The 21,375-nt window shown below is 40.6% G+C and overlaps 1 protein-coding gene across 1 annotated transcript in view; it reads left to right on the forward strand.

Annotated features, from left to right (window-relative positions):
• Nucleotides 1-20,669, forward strand: part of exoc2 (exocyst complex component 2) — a 56,786-nt gene extending 36,117 nt beyond the window's left edge. The window contains exons 11-28 of the mRNA XM_042416775.1: nucleotides 1,865-1,983; nucleotides 7,293-7,409; nucleotides 7,809-7,933; nucleotides 8,703-8,771; nucleotides 8,895-9,052; nucleotides 9,205-9,326; nucleotides 10,583-10,644; nucleotides 11,008-11,088; nucleotides 11,629-11,688; nucleotides 12,793-12,854; nucleotides 12,948-13,017; nucleotides 14,329-14,445; nucleotides 16,548-16,689; nucleotides 19,045-19,100; nucleotides 19,200-19,322; nucleotides 19,581-19,642; nucleotides 19,997-20,056; nucleotides 20,151-20,669. Coding sequence (XP_042272709.1) covers nucleotides 1,865-1,983; nucleotides 7,293-7,409; nucleotides 7,809-7,933; nucleotides 8,703-8,771; nucleotides 8,895-9,052; nucleotides 9,205-9,326; nucleotides 10,583-10,644; nucleotides 11,008-11,088; nucleotides 11,629-11,688; nucleotides 12,793-12,854; nucleotides 12,948-13,017; nucleotides 14,329-14,445; nucleotides 16,548-16,689; nucleotides 19,045-19,100; nucleotides 19,200-19,322; nucleotides 19,581-19,642; nucleotides 19,997-20,056; nucleotides 20,151-20,244 — 1,699 coding nt within the window. The 3' untranslated portion in view covers nucleotides 20,245-20,669. The remainder of the gene's footprint in view (nucleotides 1-1,864; nucleotides 1,984-7,292; nucleotides 7,410-7,808; nucleotides 7,934-8,702; nucleotides 8,772-8,894; nucleotides 9,053-9,204; nucleotides 9,327-10,582; nucleotides 10,645-11,007; nucleotides 11,089-11,628; nucleotides 11,689-12,792; nucleotides 12,855-12,947; nucleotides 13,018-14,328; nucleotides 14,446-16,547; nucleotides 16,690-19,044; nucleotides 19,101-19,199; nucleotides 19,323-19,580; nucleotides 19,643-19,996; nucleotides 20,057-20,150) is intronic.
• Nucleotides 20,670-21,375: the final 706 nt, after the last annotated feature.

Here is a 21,375-nt window from a genome sequence, read left to right on the forward strand (position 1 = left end):
CCAGTTCAACAGCTTAACTGAAGTAAATGAGCGAGGGTGCGCTCTCTGAAAGTAACAGTACACAATTACCAAAAAATAAATGAAATAGTCTATTTTAGTCATAAAATATTAAACTCAAAGTCAGATTTAATGAAAAATGTACTTATCCATTATAATTTGTTTACTTTTAATATTCTAAAATTCAAAAGTTCTAACTCAAAATGTACAATACACAATCTCTACACACTACATACAAATACAGTCTTGACAAATATCTTGTACTTTGGTTTTATTGGTCTGTGTCATCGTCACCCAGAACTCTTATCCACTTTATTCGGTCTGCTTCTCACTTCTCTGGACTGTTCAGTAATCTTCTCAGCTTTCTGTTGTCCCACTCTCTTGTTTCTGTTTCTATTTTTCCCTGCATTTCTTTCCCTCTCTTTTCCCTCTATCCATCTGTCCATTCATACTTGTGGTCTCTCTCGATTTATTATTGTTAAGACCGACCTGTCAGGATCACAGAGACCAGCTCTCAACCACATGGCAACATCTTTCATCCTGCTGTCATCCTGTTTACTCTTCACATGGATGGTGGGAGCTGTGTGTGTGTGTGTGTGTGTGTGTGTGTGTGTGTGTGTATATATATATATGTGTTTTGTGCCTGAGAGTCTTGCTCAAAGTTTTGAAAGATGCCACCTCATGAGAAACAAACAAGCGGCGAGTTCATAGGATGACAGTAGAGGGAGCCAGGCCGCAGCCCAGAGAGTGAGTCATCTCAGATCCCACAGGTCACTGAGTGATTCTCCGGAAACTCCCAGGAACTTCTGAGAGACGAATCAGTACAAGTGGAGATTTATAAGCACGTGAAGTGTTTGCAGAGTTTAGGGGAAGATGTATACATGTCCTCTATACACATTTATGCATACTGTGACATTTTTGGCATTAATATATTTGGATGTGTAATTGTTTAGTCTTGTGTCTATATTGAACATTTAAATTAATTTGCACATTTACTTAAAACCACTGTGTGTGTGTTTTTTTTATGTCATTATAGCATCTTTTGAATTTTTCTTAGTAATTATTAGTAGCACAAGCAATACTGTTTTAAAGGCCTTTACCAATATCAAGGTTTAAGTTTAAGGATTTCTTTCCTGCAATTATTACTTATCTGCTAACATATATACATAAAATTTGTGATAAGCTAAAAATCTTCCAATAATAACAGTCCAACCAATGTTTCAGCAGATATTTTGTCTTTTTCATTGTTCCCACTGGGGGGCGCCAAAGTTGGAAATTTTCAAATTCTGCTCAAAGTGGCTTGAAAGGATATTGATATGTTTGGTGCTTAACCTGAAATATTGTGTATGTGCGTCTTTGATGCTAATGTGATGTTAATATTTTTTGTAGCTTTATATCTTAAGGGCTCTTGTGTTTGCAATTAGTCTTTCTGATTAGACCTCCACTCAAGTTGATTTTTGGTAGAGCTACATTGGAAATTACATGATGTCACCAGTCTCCATGTACAATTAAAAATCATGAAGGTTAGTTTAGATGTTCCACCTCAACAGGAGAGTCATGGGCATAGTCTGAACACTCCCACAGAGTCCTTAGCAGGTTCTAATTAGCCAAAATAAGTGACAACACCTGTGTAGGTGAACAATACTGTAGGTGTTTAGGACCTTTAGTTTGAATGTAAGCATCTAAATGTTTTTCTACTTTGGGATTTTTTGCTCTGGATGCTGGAGGCATACTAACCAGGTCTATCAGAGGATTTGTTGACGGCCTTAAGAAGGCCAATATGTGCTGGAAGTAATTATGTGATTTCCTCTGGTTTTCCCCGTTGAATCTTCATTTCTCACACCTTTTGTGTTGTGTGCATGTGCAGGTACCTGTCTGACCTGCATGCTTCAGGCGATCCGGCGTGGCAGTGCATCTACGCTCAGCACAAGTGGATCCTGCAGCTCATGCAAAACTGCAGAGATGAGTTCATCAGCGGCCAGAGAGGTGAGTAACGCACACGAGCGCACACATGTCTGATCTGACTCCTATTACACATGAAGTGAAAAGCCCCTATTTAGCATTTCCAATCAGGCGGCTGGTGGATGTCATGTGAGTCTGAAGGTGGCTGAGGGAAGAGAAAGCCAGCTGCCTCTTTGTCGTACCAGCTCTCTGCCTGCATTCCCCTCTCTGTCACCGCCCTCCCCTGCCTGTTCTGCTCAAGGCCCGCATGTTTATTTTTTCATGAATGTATGAATAAGATGAAAGTGAGGGAGCATTGGCTTTGGATTTGGGTTTCAGGGCTTGACATGTTACTACACACACACACACACACACACACACATACATACACAATCCCTCTTTCTCATTCACACACAGTTTCACAGATGGATTGAAACAATTAACCCCAATTAAGCTGTTCCTCTGTTAAATCAGCCAGCAGAAAAATGTGGATGTGAAACCGTCCGCTCAGGAAGAACAGCGATTCGCCAACCACACTTACAGACACACACACACACACACACACACACACACACACACACACACCACTACTACTACTACAACAACACTCATACTTACGCAAAGGCACCCACACAAATGCATTGTGAGTGGGTGGCTGCCTCATATAGCGCAGCTGGAACATAAACATGTCTAATGCTAAGGGTAACAGTGGTTTTCCGGGGCTCAGGCTTGATGGATCTGGGGGTTGGTTTGCTCCCTGCCTCTCTCCACACTTAAATATCATCTGATTATCATGTCAGGGATGGCCCCCTTTTTTCAGTCCACATGTGCATTCCACAGCAGAGCAACACGGGGCAGAGAGTGAATCTGAGATTACATGCAAATCACACGGAACCAAACTGTTCTAAAAATTGCCGGTTTGCAAAAAAGGTGCCCAAAAATAGACACACGCTGCCCGATGTCGTCAGATCGCTGTACCGTTCACACTACTTTCTGTCTTGTAATCGAGAGTCTTGGGAGTCATTGTGGTTTAAACATTACATGACTGATCAGCGACAGGGGGGTCACACATCACAAGATCTTACAGGAATCTCTGACAAGTCTGTCCGGTCTCCAAACTATGTTTTTTCACAGAAATTCATGCGAGAAATACACTGATTTGCAGCGAAAAACAAGGAGGAAAAAGAAAAGAATATTAGTAAAAGAATGGGTTGGGATACGCAGGCAGCAAGGATTGTCTATTTTGCAGATAGAGTTGGATGTAAATAAATATTTTTGCCATGGAAACTTTCTGATTCTGATAGAAAGATATTATTACAATACAAACAGATGCATGATAAGACCGGGTTCAGGAAGCTGCTGTCATCAACTCGTGTCTGCCTCACCTTGTGTTTCGCGCTCTCATTGGCTGTAGCTCGTTGCACAGGTCCACGATACGACCGGATATTTGGCCTGGTTCATGAGCGCCGAGCCAACGCCGATTTGCCTCTGATCTCAGGGTTTATGTCGCCAATCTCCAAAAACTGTTGCTAAATGTAAAATCAAGGCTAAAATTGTGTTGTGTGAACTTAACATAAGTTTATTCACTTATCACCAACAATATAAGATATATAAAATACAACTTTTAATTGATCCAACAGAAACATGAGGTCCAAACAATATTATATACATAATACAATTCTAACACCATAAAATACACATTACAACACATCAACTGTGGACAACAAGCCTTCATACCTTAAAGACAAAAACAGGCCGTTCGTCAGTGTCTTCCAAAATATGACTTTTCCAAACAAGAATCTTGTTAGTTTTTCCTAATCTGCCAGTTTCTATTAAGCTTTGTAAATCCACCCTGACCTCCTCCCTTTTTTTGACTCACATTGGTATGAATAACATCACATCACAGTATCTCCACCTTTATTACTAAGAAAGGACATCATTCGCACCGCCACAAGAAAAAAAAGAGATGAAAAGCAGCTTTTTAAGACACATTTTGAAACGTGGATATGCCTAAGCTTCTTCTTCCCTGACTTTTGCTAGCATACTACTAATTTCTTGGTTTATAGGTGCCACCGATAGTCGATCAGGAGGGCTGGAAACCCCGGTACTAGAGCCCCAAACCCTCTGGGGCTCCATGTTCATCATATAGCAGTTCATTTCTGGTCATTTAAGTAATTGCATATTTGTTTGTTAACACTGTATGAACCACTAAATCACATTATAAACTGAAATGAAAGGAGCCTCATGGCAGTACCTCCATTGTTACTTCATATAACTGGATTTAAAGTTTTAAAAAAATCAAATTCTGCTAAATCAACTAACCACAAACTAATTACTAATCACTAATACAAACACAACACATAGAGATTCAGAGAAAACGTTTGATCAGAGGTGTCCCACATCTTATTTTTGAGGTTTATTCAGCTCTTTAGTTCATTGTAATCATGTGAAACTGTTGACTGGATGTTTATTTTGTCACCGTTGTGCGCATGTGTGTAACATGTGCATCCTTACTCAGTAAAACGTGGACCCTTTTCATCAAAACAGTACTCCATAGAGCCACTAGTGGTCACAAACTCCACCTCCGACCGTTTGAACAAATGAACAACACCATCGTTCCTCTGGTGAGGACAGATTTCATATACAAAATTACAGAAGCATACACACACACAGAGAAACGAGCACACAATCCTCTTGTTTTTCTGTGTTTTCTACTCTTGTTCTTTCGCCGCAGGCAGCTGTCTCCTGTCTCCTCTGCCGTCACACTCTCCACCTCCTCCTCCCCCTCACATACACACACCTGGTAGCTATTTACCATCCCCGCTCTTCTCTGCTCACCTCTCGCACAGAGTACGAAACCCCCGTGCCTCCTGAAACATCCCTCAAACCCCAGGCAGCCACCATCATAAAACCACATCCACTACATTCTCCTGACCCCTCTCTTCCTCCCCTCCCTCCCTCCCTCCCTCCCACTCACCCTTAACCCTCCTCTCTTATATAGCCCCTCAGCGGCACCTCACAGCCCACCCCTCTGCTAAAGCGGCCTCCTCTTCCTCCTCATATCACATTCACCAGCTCGATGTATTCACAAGCCATCTTTTTTATGCTATTGTCAGCATTATATACGTGGCAGGGATTATTCCTCTACGATTGGTTTAGTTGCGTCCGCAGTAACTGATGTCATTTTCTCTCTGTCTGGTGTTACACTACGCCGTGTTCACATCCAGAATATGAGGCCAGAGGCCGTTCTAGTATAGTTTTGATTCCGTTAATTACCCTATAAATTGCCTTAAACGTGAAATAGACCCATCCATCTTTGCTGGAACAAAAGCCTGAAGCTGGAGTTTTCTTGTGAGGAAACATAGCAGCGCAAGTTGCTTCCGTATGTCTAAACCCCGGCGCTGCAATCCGACTCTGCCCGATTCAATTATAAACTGCAGTACTCTTATTTCCTGAACAGCGCTTCTTCTGCCAACGTCAATACAATTAGCAGGAAATTTTGTTCGTAGGAAAATAGGTTTGTCAGTGAACAATTAGAGGAACTCCAGCGTTCATGCGTTTTGACTAGGAAACATGCGGTTGTGATTTTAGGCACAGTCAGTACCACTGCAGAAGGAACGTGTTAATTATTACTCTTCAATTATCAATCACTGGTATATATGCGTGCATGTATACAGTAGAAGTGCAGTTGATGGTTATTATTTTGGAGTTTTAGTTTTCTATACCCTAAAATTGATGAATGTATCTGTTTATTTTTTCATTTGTTGGCTCATTTTTCACATTTTTTTAGCTTTTGAAGTCTTAAAAAAACCTTGTTAATCATAAACTCTAGTGTCTTGTGTCTTGCAGCAGGAAACATTACAATTTTTGGATCAGTGAGGACATAACATACAGGTCAAAAAATAACTTTGGGGGGTAAAAACTGGGCAGATTCTTCTACTAATATTATATTCTGTAGCGTGGGAAATCTACTACATTCAAACAGGAATCTATAAGGTGTCTATGTGACCACTTAGACAAAAAGCAGGCATGTGTGCGGTCAAGGTCGGTGACCTCTTGGGGAACAGGAACTCATCCGACCTGCAGAGACAGCATCGAACCCGACGAGGAAGTGAGCAGAGATGTCTGTCACCGTCTTAACACACGCACGCAGAGGTTCCTATATTTTAACCTTCCAACTTTTGGCAAGAAAAAAACAAAACAACGTAGCCGCATAATGAAGTGAGTTCGAACAAACAAAAGCCACGCATACATGAGCACTCACACCTAAACTGTCTCACACACACACACACACGCAGGCACTTGTGCATTCTGAGGACGCCAGGGGTTCACCCGACACCTGGATCAACAGCAGCTCTCATCCCTGTAAAAAAAAAAAAAAAGAGAAGAAAACATCACAGAGAAAGACTCCATATGGGCCGTGTGTGTGTGTGTGTGTGTGTGTGTGTGTGTGTGTGTGTGCGATGTGAGAGCGCTTCGTCTGTTTACAGATAATCTGACTCAATTTAGTATTTCCTTACATTTTCTAGACTGGATGGCTGTGTTGTGTGCGCGGCTCGCTCGACCGCATTTGCTCCTCTGCTTGGGGATTTCTCAATACTTGCTTACACTCTACATTCAGCCTGTGACTCACCAGAACACTTTTCTCTGTGTGTGTCAGACACATGTTTTGGAAATGTGGCCATCCGTCTCCCTTCGTTTAGATAAACTACATGTAGGCGTATTGCAGCGTTGCACGAACTTGTCTTTTGAGTTTCAGTTTTCACTGTAGTAAGTCTGATCCCCTTCTTCTCTCGGCGCTGCTGCAATGTGTTTCACTTTCATTCCTCTTCGTCAACTTTCACCACCTATATTATCCTTAAGTTATCTCACATTCATTATGCTAAAAGTTATCTCACTAGCCGAGATAGGAGTGTGTGGTTGCAGGAGGACTTTGTCATCCGTCGGCTGCAGCACGGCTCCCTGTCGCCATCTAGTGGAGCTCCAGCCGTCCGTCAAAGGATTATACACACACAACCGAGCCCAGTGTGGCCGATCATACTGTAAACCCACTTCACCCCAGCTCTCACAAAGCCCACAGATCTGTTTCCTCACCCTGGAAACAACGGGACATTCTCTCAGCTGTGGGCCGGGGCAGAGATGGATCAGAACACAAATAAAGAAAGGCCGAGAGGGGCGAGGGAGGATTGTTTGGTGTGAAAGCCTGCTGAGCTTATTGAGGAATGTGGAATTATGAAAATGGCTTATTTGATTATTTGATATCTGAAGTATGTGTTTCTTTTCATTTCTCATCTCTCCCTCCCCTCTCTCCCCTCTCTCTCCTCTCTCTCCTCTCCTCTCGTTATGTGTGTCAGTGGGTGCCGCTGGAGTTCTGGATTCGGAGGGGGATACCCGTCCGTCGGCCCTCGGCAGGCTCAGCCACACCGCTTCTCTGAAGAGAGGGGGCAGCCTGCGAACACCGAGACCCAGCAGTGAGTACCACAATCACATCACAGGTCGCCCACACACACACACACACACACACACAAGGTGCTAGGGGGAGGGACTACCCTGTCAGAGCTAAAGTATGGGTGTGCGTTTGTTTGTTTTGCCTCGTACAGTGTTTAGGGGAATCACATTTTAAGAGTCATACTTAAAGGAATTGCAGTATGTCTGCTGAGACAGTACGGTAACAAAGAAACAAATAACTGGAGCTCGATGTGTCACGAAGCTCATTATTATTTCCTGTGATTCTTTGAAACACTTGACTAGTGACTAATGACATATGTTATCAGACATCTAGTCTGTTATTTTATAAGTCTCCCATCACTTTTCAATACATCTTAAATACTGTAGATTAAACATTGTATATGTGTGTGTCTTCGTTCCAGCTTCGCGCTTTGAAACTCCGCAGCAGGTGCAGTTTGTGGAGAAGCTGTCCGATGTGGTGATCGGTCAGCTGCCCAACTTCTGGAAGCTTTGGATCTCTTACGTTAACGGGAGTCTTTTTAGTGAGGTAAATCCTTAAGAAGGCTTTACGAGTGAGAAGGAACAAATCCGTAAAGAAAAAAAAGGGATTTGATCCACAAAAAAAAAATCACAAAAACACATTTTCACAGTTTCCTCTGAAGGTATCAAACCATGAAGAGCGTTTGGTTTTATTTATATAAGTTTTGAGATATTTGTCCCTGAAATATCTGCATCCATCCCAATGAAATTGAGTATTGAAATATGCTATTTTCAAAGTAGCAGCAAAACATCTTTCCAGAAACAACGTCCATGTTTATCTGGATTATCCACAGAACAAACTGTCAGCAGAAATGGTTCCTTTGGAATTTATTAACAAGTAGAAAATATGTTTGTTTTTGGTTTTTTGGTTGTTTTTTTAAATTTGGGGGTTACTTCAGGGTAACTTTGGTGTCTCTTCACACCTGTTATATGAGAGAAATAAAATGTTTTTTTCACTACTACTACATTATCTTCAACAAAACATTAAAGTATGGTCTGTTCTAGTGTCTGGATTTTAATTTGATTGATCTAATGAAGGCACCAAAACTACACAAATTAATTAATTAAATTTTTCATGTTAATAAGCCATAAAATGTGTATTTCTGCAGGTTTTGAACCACCACACTGTTTCCATGTTAATATAGTGTTTGGATTTTGGGGGATGGTGTTAAAATTGAGAGTCGCTGATGTAAAATAAAAAACAAAAAAAGACATTCAGTGATGATATATTAGCGTGATATTAAATATCAGCTGTTTTTCTTCTTCTATCTCTGCAGACGGGAGAGAAATCCGGGCAGGTGGAAAAATCCAAGAAGAACGCCAGACAGAGACAGAATGATTTTAAAGTATGTGGCATTTTTAAAAGAAAGAAATGTTATATTGAGATTTTTGACTCACCACAGTTGATTTTTAAAATACCAGTAAATGCCAGCTCACCCTGTTGTTTATACGTACGCTGTGTTCTGTAGAAAATGATTGAGGAGGTGACTAATCGGCTGGTTAGGCTCGTTCGGGGAGCCCTTCTTCCTGCCACCCTGCCGCAGGGGGAGCTGAACCTTTACGGAGGCTGGGAGAACAAGGCGGAGCTCACCGGAGCCTGGCTCACGCAGATCATACACATCGTCAGGTTCTCAACGCTGATTGTTTGAATATTAGTCTTACTGATTGTGTGCGGATCTGATACGGATACTTTGTGTGCAGGAATTCTTAATTTCATGCCTGTCATAACATTTAATAACCTGTCTCTCTCTCTCTCTCTCTGTTTCCTCTCATGTCCAGGGGTTGTCACGAGGCTCTGTCTGCCCTCGAGATCCCGAACGATTTGCTGCAGGTGATCCAGGATCTGCTGTTGGACCTGAGAGTCAACTGCCTCATAGTGACTCTGCTGCACACTACAGAAGGTGAGAGAGGGCTCAGAGTTATGTAAGGAAGAAGTTTTAACTGATTGAAATGAAAAATACCAAGATTTATAAAGAGCAGAGATTTTATGTCTCAAAATGCAAATAAGCTTCTAATTATCACCGTGTCCCACTTCCATACTACTTACTAATTCTAAGCAGATTTTAATTATGTTGATTGTTCACACTAAATACACTCACCAGCCTCTTCATAACGTACACCTGTGCAATCTAATGCAATCCAACACAACAGCTCTGCTATAAACTCTACAGTTATGAAGCTCATACATTTAAAATGTTTGTTGACATTGTCAGAAAGGTGATAATTCTACTTTATGTTTAATATCGAGATGGTAGTGGTGCATTTTATTGAATGGTGTTTCTAATATTTTGTCCACTCCATTAACATACATGAAAGGGGCAAAATATTAGGAACACTTTTCAATGTAAGGCACTCCAGTACGCCACCATTATCACCCGCTACGACTTTAATAACAAACATAAAGTAGAATTATCAACTTTCTGACAATGTCAACAAAAGCTGAAAAGCTACAAATGTCATAAATGTAGAATATATAGCAGAGCTTTTGTATTGAACCGCATTAGATGAAGTGGCCGACGAGTGTCAACATTAAGTTTACTCAGAGCGGTCAGTATGTATACAGCACTAAAAAAACCACTCCTGATTGTGCTACAGATATACTCTATATGCTTTTTGACAATTAAAAACTGAAGCTTTATAACAATGTCATTCACAAGATCTATTTATGCTGCATCCATTCATCCATTGAGTATTTTTGCTGGTCATTGTCCTCAAATGTCACTTTTTAACTCATACAGCTTCCAAGGTAGTAATGAAGAATGTGTTATGAGACTAAAACCAGACATGCTCGGTTTCACTTGTGGTTAGGCATGGTCATTTTGAGAAGAGTGACTGGTTTTCACTTAACTTTCCCCCCCCCCCCTCCTCCCGCACCCCCCCCCTCCTCCCCCTCCACACACACACACACACACACACACACACACACTCACATCAAACTGTGGTCACGGCAGCAAGAGTTTGATTTTTATATCATGTTGTGGTTTCCCCTCAGAAACAAATCCTGTTTATATTTTCATTTGTAATGACCCTGTATGAAAGTGAACGCGATTCGTATTCAAAGAGGCTTTTTTTTTTTTTCCAGTTCAGTTAACTGTTGAAAAATGTGAAGTTATTGCCCTTTTGATTCATATGTGTGCTTTATTTTTTTGTACTCAAGATGTCAAGAGACTCGCTGAGAAGGAGGACTGGGTTGTAGATAATGAGGGAATCACTAGTCTGGTAAGGATGTATTATTGCATCAAGCAGTACGTCATATTTCATGATGAAAAATCAGATATACGCTAAAACAAATATAAATATACTAATTTTTCACCTTCACTCTGCAGCGTTCTTCATTACAATAAGAAATAAATTGGCTCTTGCTAATATTTGTATGTGTTTTCTGTTTCCTCTGACCATTAAAGACACAGTGTGTAACGTGTCTGGGGGGTTTTTTGACAGTTTTTTGACTCATAATGTGTTTACATCTGTGCAAGCTGCTGTTTCTTGCAACATGTTCAACAAGTTCAAGTTCAACAATTTGTAGAAAAATTTGCTGGAACCAGTTTTTTCATCATCTGTGTGTTTCTGTCTTCTGTGCAGCCGTCGCAGTTCGAACACTGCATGGTCCAGATGCTGCAGTCGCTCAAAGAACCTCTGGAGATCAAACCGGGAGAGATCAACGTAAGATAAGCTCACGCAACCATTAATCGATCGCAATAACCAGAGTTGCTGTATGATAATCATAATCACAATTTTGACTCAGCTGAGTTAGTCAGATTAACGCTTAGTTTGAAGCGTCTGATGTTTCACATCAAATCATTTTTTGTTTTCTATTGACAAGTTCAACTGATCTCATACTTGAACTCCTACTACTGCAGAAAAGGCTGCTCCTTTTTAAGTTGGGCCAAATACAGGACATTACTGAAAGCATAACTGAACTGAACAAAACTAATAAAACAAATTCTGCATACTTAATCCTGACAAAGGAACCCTATGTTTTCTCTGTAGTGATTAACGTAGGTACAGTAAACTTATTTAGTTCCCACAGATGGAGAATCGTGATAAATAATAATTATCTAACCTTTGAGAAAAGCCGTCAGATTTTAGCCTGTCATATAAGTTTGTACTCACACAAAAGAAGTACTCATGATACTTAACCCTTGTGACAGACAAAGTGGGATTTCACTGATGCGGTTTGTTGTGTTTCACTCTTTTCTTCAGGTGCTGCAGCTGGACCAGGTCCAGGACCAGGCCTCAGAGCTCAGCGTGAACATCATGAAGGTAAAAATCTGTCAAAACTAACAAATTCGGTGTTGTTAAAGATGTAAGAAGGAAAGTAGGAAATTAGTAAATTTGATTTATAAGCCCATTTAACATGCACCCACAATCTTATCTCTACCTTCACACTGTCCTATTTCGGGCAGCCATCATGTTTCTCTCACAGTCGACATGACAGCCGTGAGAGAAATGTGATAAAATCTTGGTTGCCCGTCAAGATCAAAGTTGCCATGACCCACGTTTACATGAAATGATGTCAAATACACATGTAAGCTATTATCAGGCTACTAATAAAAACCTCAAACTCACTCAGCAGAATTGACATGGTTTATGACATGTCTTGCATCGTTTTTTTTTTTTGTTTTCTTTCTATTCACATCATAGTACCGTAATTCATCACACCTCACATGACTCAACATTTAACATTTTACAGTGTGATAAAGACCCATCTCAGAGACTTTGTCACGCCGTGACCTTGCAAGACCTTCGTTATCGCGCGGTGTAATGGTGCCACACAAGCGATTATGCAGACAAAAGTGAGATAACTATCTTTGCAAAAGAAGGAAGGGTGAGAGTTAGTGCTCATCTCTGAAAACCCCCCCCCCCAAAAAAAAAACAAGTCAAAAATGTCAGTGTAGTCTCGGACTTTAACTTACTTTAACAGCATGAATCCAAAGATTAATGTCCAGGCAACTAATCCACACTTTCACTTCTGGCAGGTTAGATTACTGTAATAGTCTCTTCTCAAGTCTCCCCCAAAAAAGAAAGTCCTAAAAACTGAACACGTCACACCAATTCTCAGCTCCTTGCATTGGCTCACACACAGTATGTTGTTAAGAGAACTGCTGCTTTTCCATAAATCTCTCAAAGGTTTGGGACCAAAACACATCTCAGCCTCTCAGGTCATCCGGTAGAAGAGATGCTCAAACACACATGGAGAAGCAGCACAGAGCTTGAACATTATGTAAAGCTCTCTGATTGGCTTTGTGTATGAAATCTGCTATACAAATACTTTCCCTGCACCGACTCACCTTGCGTGTCTCGGTGAGTTTATCATGATATGTGAGATATATCCACAACATGCCTGACAACATGTGTTCATCTCAGGCTTTCATCAACTGCTTGGATCAGCTGAGCACTAAGACAGACAGAGAAATTAACACATCTCAGTAAGTATTTCAATTTTCATGCACTTTATCTTTAATTACAGTGTTATTATATGTTAAAAATGTCTCCTCCTGTGTGTGTGTGTGTGTGTTCAGCAACATTTCAGTGGACCTGTCCTCTCCGGATCGGTTTACCAGCATTCAAGAAGGCTTCAGTCCAACATCTGTAAGCTTGTTTTTTTTTTTCCTTTATTATTTCCTTTAAACTGTGTTTGTTTAACACACCTTTAAATCCCACGTCTTGTGACTGCCAGCGTCACTAAAGCGTGGGCCTTCTCCTTTACACAACCAGACAAACATGTGTCTCACTCATTCAAAACCACGAAATGTTATCAGGCTGTTTCCTGGTTGTGGACAAGAAGCAGATACGTCCTCATTTCCTGTAAGTTATTGAAGATGTTGGTGAAGGGGGTTAAGCGTAGGGGAGGAGGAGGATGAGGAGGAAGAAGAGCAGGGCGTAGAGTGCTTCTGGTAAAGGGAAATGGAGCAAGGTGCAGACGGGGCTTTCCCCAACCCCAAATATGTGAAGCAGTCAGACTCAAGTGAGTGCAGCTGACCAGAGTTAAGAATAGTGTCACTGGTGATATAAAATCTGGCATTTGAGTAGTTGGCAAGTTAGAAAACAAAGCCACATTACAAAGTAGGACCAAGTACCAAGCTGCTGTCACTAGTAGACAAAGATCGGTTCAGGTTAAGCTTGTCTGTAGGCCTCTAGTCGCGGTAAGAACTGTGAAAAACAAAATAGCAGCCAATGACGACATCATTTGTGGTTGCCACAATGTAGGCTAACCTTCATGTCAGCAACCCTGTCAGAGTTTGTTTATTAATCTGAATGCATTATGCATGTGTGTGTGTGTGTGTGTGTGAGCATGTGTACGTGTGTGTGTGTGTGTGCGTGTGAGCATGTGTACGTGTGTGTGTGTGTGTGCGCATGCTCTGACACTTATTTCTTTGTGAGGAATGTTTGAGTTTTACACTTTGAAAGTTTGGACATTTTTAGAAAGCTGATGATGACTTTTGAAAAGGAAGAAATTAAGAAAAGTGGGGACATTTTTGTTTGGAAGACATGTTGGAGAATTAAAAACATTTTCAGTATTTGATGACATTTTCAGTAATCATGGATGTTTTAGAAAAATTAGAGCTTTTAAGGAAAGTTACAACATTTTGCAATTTGAGGACATTTAAGGAAAGTGAATTGGGGACATCTTTAGAAAGTGGGGGCACTTTTGAAAAAAGGAGGGCATTTTAGGAACGTGAAAACATTTTAAGAAAGGGACATTTTCAATAATTCAGGACATTTTTTGCAAAGGGAGGATATTTTAGGAAAGGGGAGATATTTAAGTGAAGACAATTTTAGGAAGTGAATGTATTTAGGAAACGTGTGGGCATTTGAGATTTAGATAAGATTAGAGGCAAGGAAATGCTTTGTGTCTATTTGAGTCCTCACATGTATAAATATCTGTTTGTGTCTGTTTAGGAACAACGCCTGCTGATCATCCTCAGTAACTGCCAATACCTGGAGAGACGCACCTTCCTGAACCTGGCCGATCACTTCGAGAAACACGGCCTCACGGGGACAGAGAAGATCACACGGGTCGGTGACGTGTACAGTAGCTCCCATTTATCCTCCCCTGTTTTAAAAATCTGCCACTGAGCTTTTAGATAAGTGTAAGATCTTCCAATAAATAAATAAGTAGTAAGCAGTTTGCTCACACAGTCGGTGAGAAGCTGTTGTCATGAGCAACGGAGATGATTAGAGATGCTAAAGGTCCCCTCGCTTTTCTGAGCAGAGATATGACTCTTATCTTGAAAAAAAAGTAAAGGTCATTGTCTTGGAAGTAAAGTTCTTCTTCTTTTTTTTTTTTTTTTTTCTCCTTTCTCATCTTCACACATCCATTAAAAGACACACACACACATAACTTCACACAATGACTAATGGTTGAATCACAAAGCAAAGAAGTGTTCGGTTGACTTTCCAGTAAAATAGGTGAACAGCATTTACTTTGAAAGATCAATTTAGACTTTTTACTCGTGTCTCGTTAATAATTTGAAAGAATGATATGAGTGTCTGTTTGTCTAGATTTCTATCTTCAAATATCTGCAGATAACACAGTTTCGAACAAGGCTCTGACAAATAAAAAAAAATTAAAAAAAGAATCCCCGATCACACATCTGCCAACCATACGGATGTCCCCTCACACGTTATGACTGCAAAAAGTGAAGATAAGATGGAAAACGAAATAAAATAAGAATAAAAACAATAGAGTAATAAATGTAAAGTGTATAAGGAGTGAATGCTAACACCAGTGGCTAATAGAGTAACAATAAAAGTAATATTACACATGATATTGAATTTATACAAAGTTATAAAATACTGATAATTTGCAGCACTAAAACAATTAAATGTTATAATCTGTATATGCAGTAAAAGCCTCTTCCGTCGTATAGGTATATGCAGGATTGGATTGTCCAAATAAATTATTCTAAGACAACTGCTATTAAAAACTGGACCAATTAAACACAAACAGAAACAATTAAGAGCATAAATCTGGAGCTCAGTTCATTATATTGAATCAGATTTTTTTTAAATTTGCAGTTTGGCTCTAGATGAATAGTTACAGGATCACAGAGGTCATTATAGGTCATCCTCATGGTAACGTGAAGATACGTGCCAAGTTTCACGACAAACAACTAGATAAACATGCAGTATCTTTATACACATCAAATAGTTGCTTTGTACGGTTATTTGTGGTTTCCAGGCGATGTATCGTATTGACTTTCCCCTGATTCTTCCCTCAGAGCCACCGTGAGGTTGACATTTGTGGTTGTGAAATATTTTGATAAATACAGCATTCATGTTCCCCTTTGGATGAACTGTAACCACTTTGGTGATCTCTTAATAAATCCTCTTAACATCCACCGGGTCGCCGGCGACACGCTTAAGCCAGTTGTAAGCGGCAGCATGACGCAGTAATGAGTTAAAGCAACTGGCACAATTTGGCCAATTGGAGATGATTGGAGAGGTTTGTGGTGACACCAGTGACACCACAAACTAAAAACTCCCATAAGGTTAGGCCTAAAGGTCTGGAATTTTATACTGGTTGAAAAGATGTAGAAAGTTTATGGTTTTCTGCATAGTTGTGGTATAAAGCAAGTCCTAATTATTGTTATTCAAATATATGAGTCATTATAGACGAGAGGACCAAAAACACTTTTTTGTGCCGTTTGTGTTTTAGCCACATGCTAAACAAACACATTTCCAGAAACTAGAAGATGTCACTTGTCAAATGAAGCCTAATACATGCATCATGGCCTTACAGTTCCTCTGTTATAAGCTTTTCCATTTGGGAATGCCCAATAGGGGAAAATTCTGTAAAAAGGGTGGATGTTAAAGGGTTAATTTTTCATCAAGACCCACCATCAAGTCAAAATTTCAATTAGTCCAACACTTTGGTTTATGACCATTCACCAATAAATGCCGAACTAATAACATTCCCTTCAGTTTCATCTGTACTTTGTGTTTTGTGCTAATTAGAAAATATTAGCCCGCTAAGATGCTAAACTACGATGGTGATCATGGTAATCGTTACATCTGCTTAGCATCAGCATGCTAGCATTAGCATTCACTCTCACAGAGCCGTTAACTGGCTGCAGGCTCTTTTGTTGTGGTAAGATTTCCTGTGGTTAACCCGCCAGGTGAGTGTGGACGCCGTACGGGAACTGGACAGGAAACTCTTCGACGCCTACATCGAGAGGCGGGCCGATCCCATCGCGGGTTCCCTTGAACCCGGTATCTACGCTGGATACTTTGACTGGAGAGACTGCCAAACACCGACAGGTACCTTACAGCAACCTCATGGGACGTGCACTCATAAAAAGTGAAAAGTCGTCGGCCTGTACGTGCTCCTTGTGTGTCACAACGATGAACCCTCGCGTGTTAGGCAGAGACCGCGGTGGAAATCACCCCAGAAAACCACTAACTGACCCGTGTAATATCAGAAATCGGCCCTTAACAGTCCTGCGGGGTGGGAACTCAACATCTCCGGTCTGATTTTGCGCTGTTGCGGTTCACATGTGTCATGTGTAAAGTACAGCTCTTTGATGTCTTACTGTAAACACCACTGAGATAATTCTGTTGGTCCCCTTAAAGTCTCATGCCCTTTGCGTTTAAACTGTGGGTGTGCAGCGATATGTGTTTATGAGTTTAGTTTGACTTTTTGCTCACCAGATGCACTCCAAACCCAGGTGAAACTTATATGTGTATATGTGGTTTACCTTAGCACAGGATGTGAAGCAACGTTTCTGTGTGTGTGTGTGTGTGTGTGTGTGTGTGTGTGTGTGTGTTTGTGTGTCTGCTCTGAGTGAATATTCAGATGGGCAGCAGCTTATAACAGTGTGTTCTAAAAAAAAAAAAAAAGGCAGTACTGATCGAAAGTTGGGCCTTGCTCTGGTCTGTTCCTGTCGGTCTGTGTCTATATGTTGAGGCTGTATGTGAAAGAGGAACATTTTGGACACTAAACCGCATTTCTAGGATATGATACTTTCACTTGTTGCACTTTTTGCGTGCGACTGTGGGCGGTGCAAGGCATTAGAAATCCAGTTTCAGTGCTTTCGGTCTTGTTGTCTCTTGTTGTTTCACTTTTAAAGTTTACTTAATGTTATTTAGATTTTACTTCTAGGCAACATGGTGACTGTAGCTTCTTGTCTTCCTCACACAACAAAGCAAGTGACACATGCTGTATTGTTTGTAAAAGATCTCACACAGTTCAGTATGTTTATTTATTTGTTTGTTTATTTATAGGAGACAGTAGCACATTAATCAACGTAAATGTGCCGAGGTAATAAAATGGATAAAACACGTCATACATAGCAGAATTACAATCAAAAGAAGGAAAAAAACTGGAGAAAATGTATCACAGATCTTTGTCTGAACAATCTTAAACAGACGATACAGTCAGACAGGTTTAAAACGCTACAAACAAGTTAGTTAATCAATAATAAAGACGTCATTCATGATCATATATCTGAGTAGATTTTAATCGTATTTTAAGATTGATTTTAAAAATGCTGTACAGCTGCAGCTCTCACAGGAAAAGCTGATCGTCCAAGTTGCACCTTTTCAGAGTCAAATATTTTATATTAATGAATGAATAAAGACAAATAAAGAAAGATGAAATCATTTCATGAGGCTACAAATGATGGAAATCTAGATAATGTTTTATTATATGTCAATAAACTGTACAAGGACGCATATTTATTGGTTTATTGACATAAAAACAGTTAGCTAGCTCTTGAAACAGAATATGACGATACCGCTTTCAGTCCATTTTGATTTTAAACATGTAAAAATTAAAAAAAACAACACAAAATGATTTTTCATCACTACATTTACAGTGAACCTGTTCCTCAGCCGAGCTCATCTCTTCTCTTTGATCATGAGCTTCTATTTTATCAGATAAGTCTGATATGTGGCTGTATGACTTTTGTACACATATAGATTAAAAGCAGATTCCCTTTTCATGAACTGAAAGTTTGCAAAACAGTTTGCATTGAACGCATCATTTACATAGTCAGCTCTTTGTTTTTCTTATTCGAGTCCCGGTAGCTCGTTAAAGTTCTCTCGTTGACCCCCGACTGTGCTTCTGTTTCACGAGGAAATCTAAAAGACAGGTTGTTGCTCCTTTATCTCATCTGTGGACGTTACCTTTCTCAACGTCCCTACTTCGCACAGATGGGAGCCTTTCGAGTCTTTTGAGTTTGGGTTTGGGAAGCGCCAGGATGTTACTTTGAGGTTGAGTTCATCATAAATCATGTCGCATCTCCTGCGTTTGACTCCGGATGTGTGAACGGTTGATATCCTGCTTCACAGGCTGTCTGCCCAGTTGGATGAATAAAAGTTATCTGTAAGTCAACACGAACGTTAGACTCCAGTTGTTCTCTGATTAGATCACTCTAGTGTAATGAGTGCACTTCTGGCAAAACGTCTCCAGTCAGAATGATTATCTACCTCGTTTAAATGACCCAAATAGTTGATTTACTGACTCAAAATCATCTCTGAAGCTCTGCTTTCAGTGGCCTCGTGGGAGAGGTGAAGAATTATGAAAACTGTTCCTGTTTCTTATTAGCTCTCACAGCATCTTATCATCCCACTGTGTCTGTGTTTTGATTGGATCTGTGTCTTCTCCTCCCTCAGGTGTAAGGAACTACCTAAAAGAAGCTCTGGTCAACATCATCACAGTTCACGCTGAGGTACAACTAACCTCTTAAACCCTCAACACTTGTTCTTTCCTCAAAACCCCTTTTATTTATAAGGTGTTTTTTTTTTTCTTTTATCACCAACTTTCTCAGGTCTTCACAGTCTCTAAGGATCTGGTACCTCGGGTTCTGTCTAAAATTGTCGAGTCAGTGGCGGACGAGATGTGTCGTCTGATGCAGTGCGTCTCTTCTTTCAGTAAAAACGGAGCGCTCCAGGTACACACTGACACCGACAAGCACACACACACACAGTTAGAGAGTATTTTATCACTCATAGTAAGACCTTGACTCATAAGTCGACCCTCACATTTGTTGGGGATTTACCTGCCGTTTCTGATAATGCCATATTTCAGTTCAAGCTGCCAACTGCTGACAGTTTGTGATGTGATTATATCAACTCTGTTATCTCTCTCTCTCTCTCTTTTTTTTTTTTTTTTAAACCCCGTCCCCTCACCCCGCACTTTCCTTCCTCAGGCTCGACTTGAACTCTGTGCTCTGAGAGATGCCATAGCCACATACCTAAACGCTGAAAGCAAGTGAGTGCGGCGCGCACACACATTCACATGGTAGCCACAGACGGGAACTCACATTATGTGCCCAGTGATTTATGGCTGTGAATGTCACAGACATAAATCTTAGCAGTCGCACATCCCTCATTACAATCCCTATTTATGTTACTTGGTGGGTTATAGAAAGGAAGTGAAAGTAATCTGGTTCTGCTGTGTGCATGCGCTGCGGTGTTTGCGTGCGTGTGTGTGTGTATGCATGTATGTGTGCATGTGGGTAGGTCGGTGTTTATGCCTGAATACATACTTGGACTTATTTTGAACAGTATTTTCTGGTCGCAGTGTTAATAAATGTGCTTTTAACCGGTGTTTGTCGTCTTTTAGTGAAAGCTTTAAACTGGCTTTGGACGCCCTGCCTCAGTTACACAACGGAGCCGATAAGAAGTGAGTCTGACGCTGGCACATGTCGCTAATAAATCGACCTTTTTGGTGCTTTTGAGATTTATCTCACATTGGGTTTTTCCATCTCTTCCGCCAGGTTGCTGGAGGAGCAGCTGAACAAGTTTAAGAGCAGCATGCAGCTACAGCTCAACTGCTTCCAGCCTTCCTCCGTCCAGCCTGTGAAGAGATGAACCTGATGAACGTCTGTTCTGCACTGTCAGTGTTTCTTATCTGTCTGCAGATCAACTTTAACTCTTTATCTTTTCAGTTATCACTTTATTGTTTACTCATCACTCTACTCGTGTGTCACTTTCAATTTCTGCTTCACTAGGTCGAACACAAAATGTCTGTTCATCTAATCTTGTACACGCTAAATGAGTTGATTGGACAGTCCCATTCATGTTGGTTATGCTAATTGCACACGGGCACGCAATGTACAAGTAGTTAACCTACACTTTTTGAGAAAGCTCTGGGTCACTACTGGGATTGGAGGCCATCACCAGTCATAAACTGGAGTCTCCACTCCACTCTACTCAGAGTCAAATATGTGTCTTGATCACTCTTTGTACTGTGCCATCTCAAACGCCCAATAAAATGAGACAAACTACTGTTTAAATGTGATGTGTTTTCATTCGGTTGTTTTGTCAGATCTGATTAAGCTGTCAACTGTATCACACGGCGAGCGAGCTTTTCGTCAATGTCGCCTAGAAAGTTGAGCTCGACGTTTCCGTTTGTGATTTGGCATACAGCATTAGTATGTTTGGTAAATAGTTTCAGTTACCTCTAATGGCGATCTCACCCCCCCACCCCGGTTAGCCCCTCAGCAAGGAATGTGCGAGCAGGCAAAATATCATGTCACAAAATGTATCTTCATTTCCAAGGTGTAACATCAGATGATCAGATTGACTGTCATGTTGACTGACTGATGGCAGCTGTGATTTTTTTTTGGGGAAACCAAATCATCAGAGACAAAGTATAAAGTGCTATAAAGAGAACCACATGGTGAAGTTATTCACCCCAAAAACAAATCACTCGTTTCTCGGACCGTAGCCGAACTGTCCACCAGATTTCACAGCTAGATACTTCTATTTCACATTCGTTTTGAATGTAATACTATTTCTTTCATTACAAATGATAATATCAGCTTAACAATATGAGTGAAAGGTTGAATCTTTGGAAAATGTACATGGATTTCAGAGTAGTATTTGGTATGTCCCCCCTTTTTAATGACAACATGAACCCGAGCTGGTATAGACTCCACAAGTTTGTGCAAAACTTGATGACCCTCGTTAATCCCAGCAGGATTTGACATTTGATGTTCC

Source organism: Thunnus maccoyii, chromosome 7, assembly GCF_910596095.1.
Source record: "Thunnus maccoyii chromosome 7, fThuMac1.1, whole genome shotgun sequence".
NCBI lineage: Eukaryota > Metazoa > Chordata > Actinopteri > Scombriformes > Scombridae > Thunnus > Thunnus maccoyii.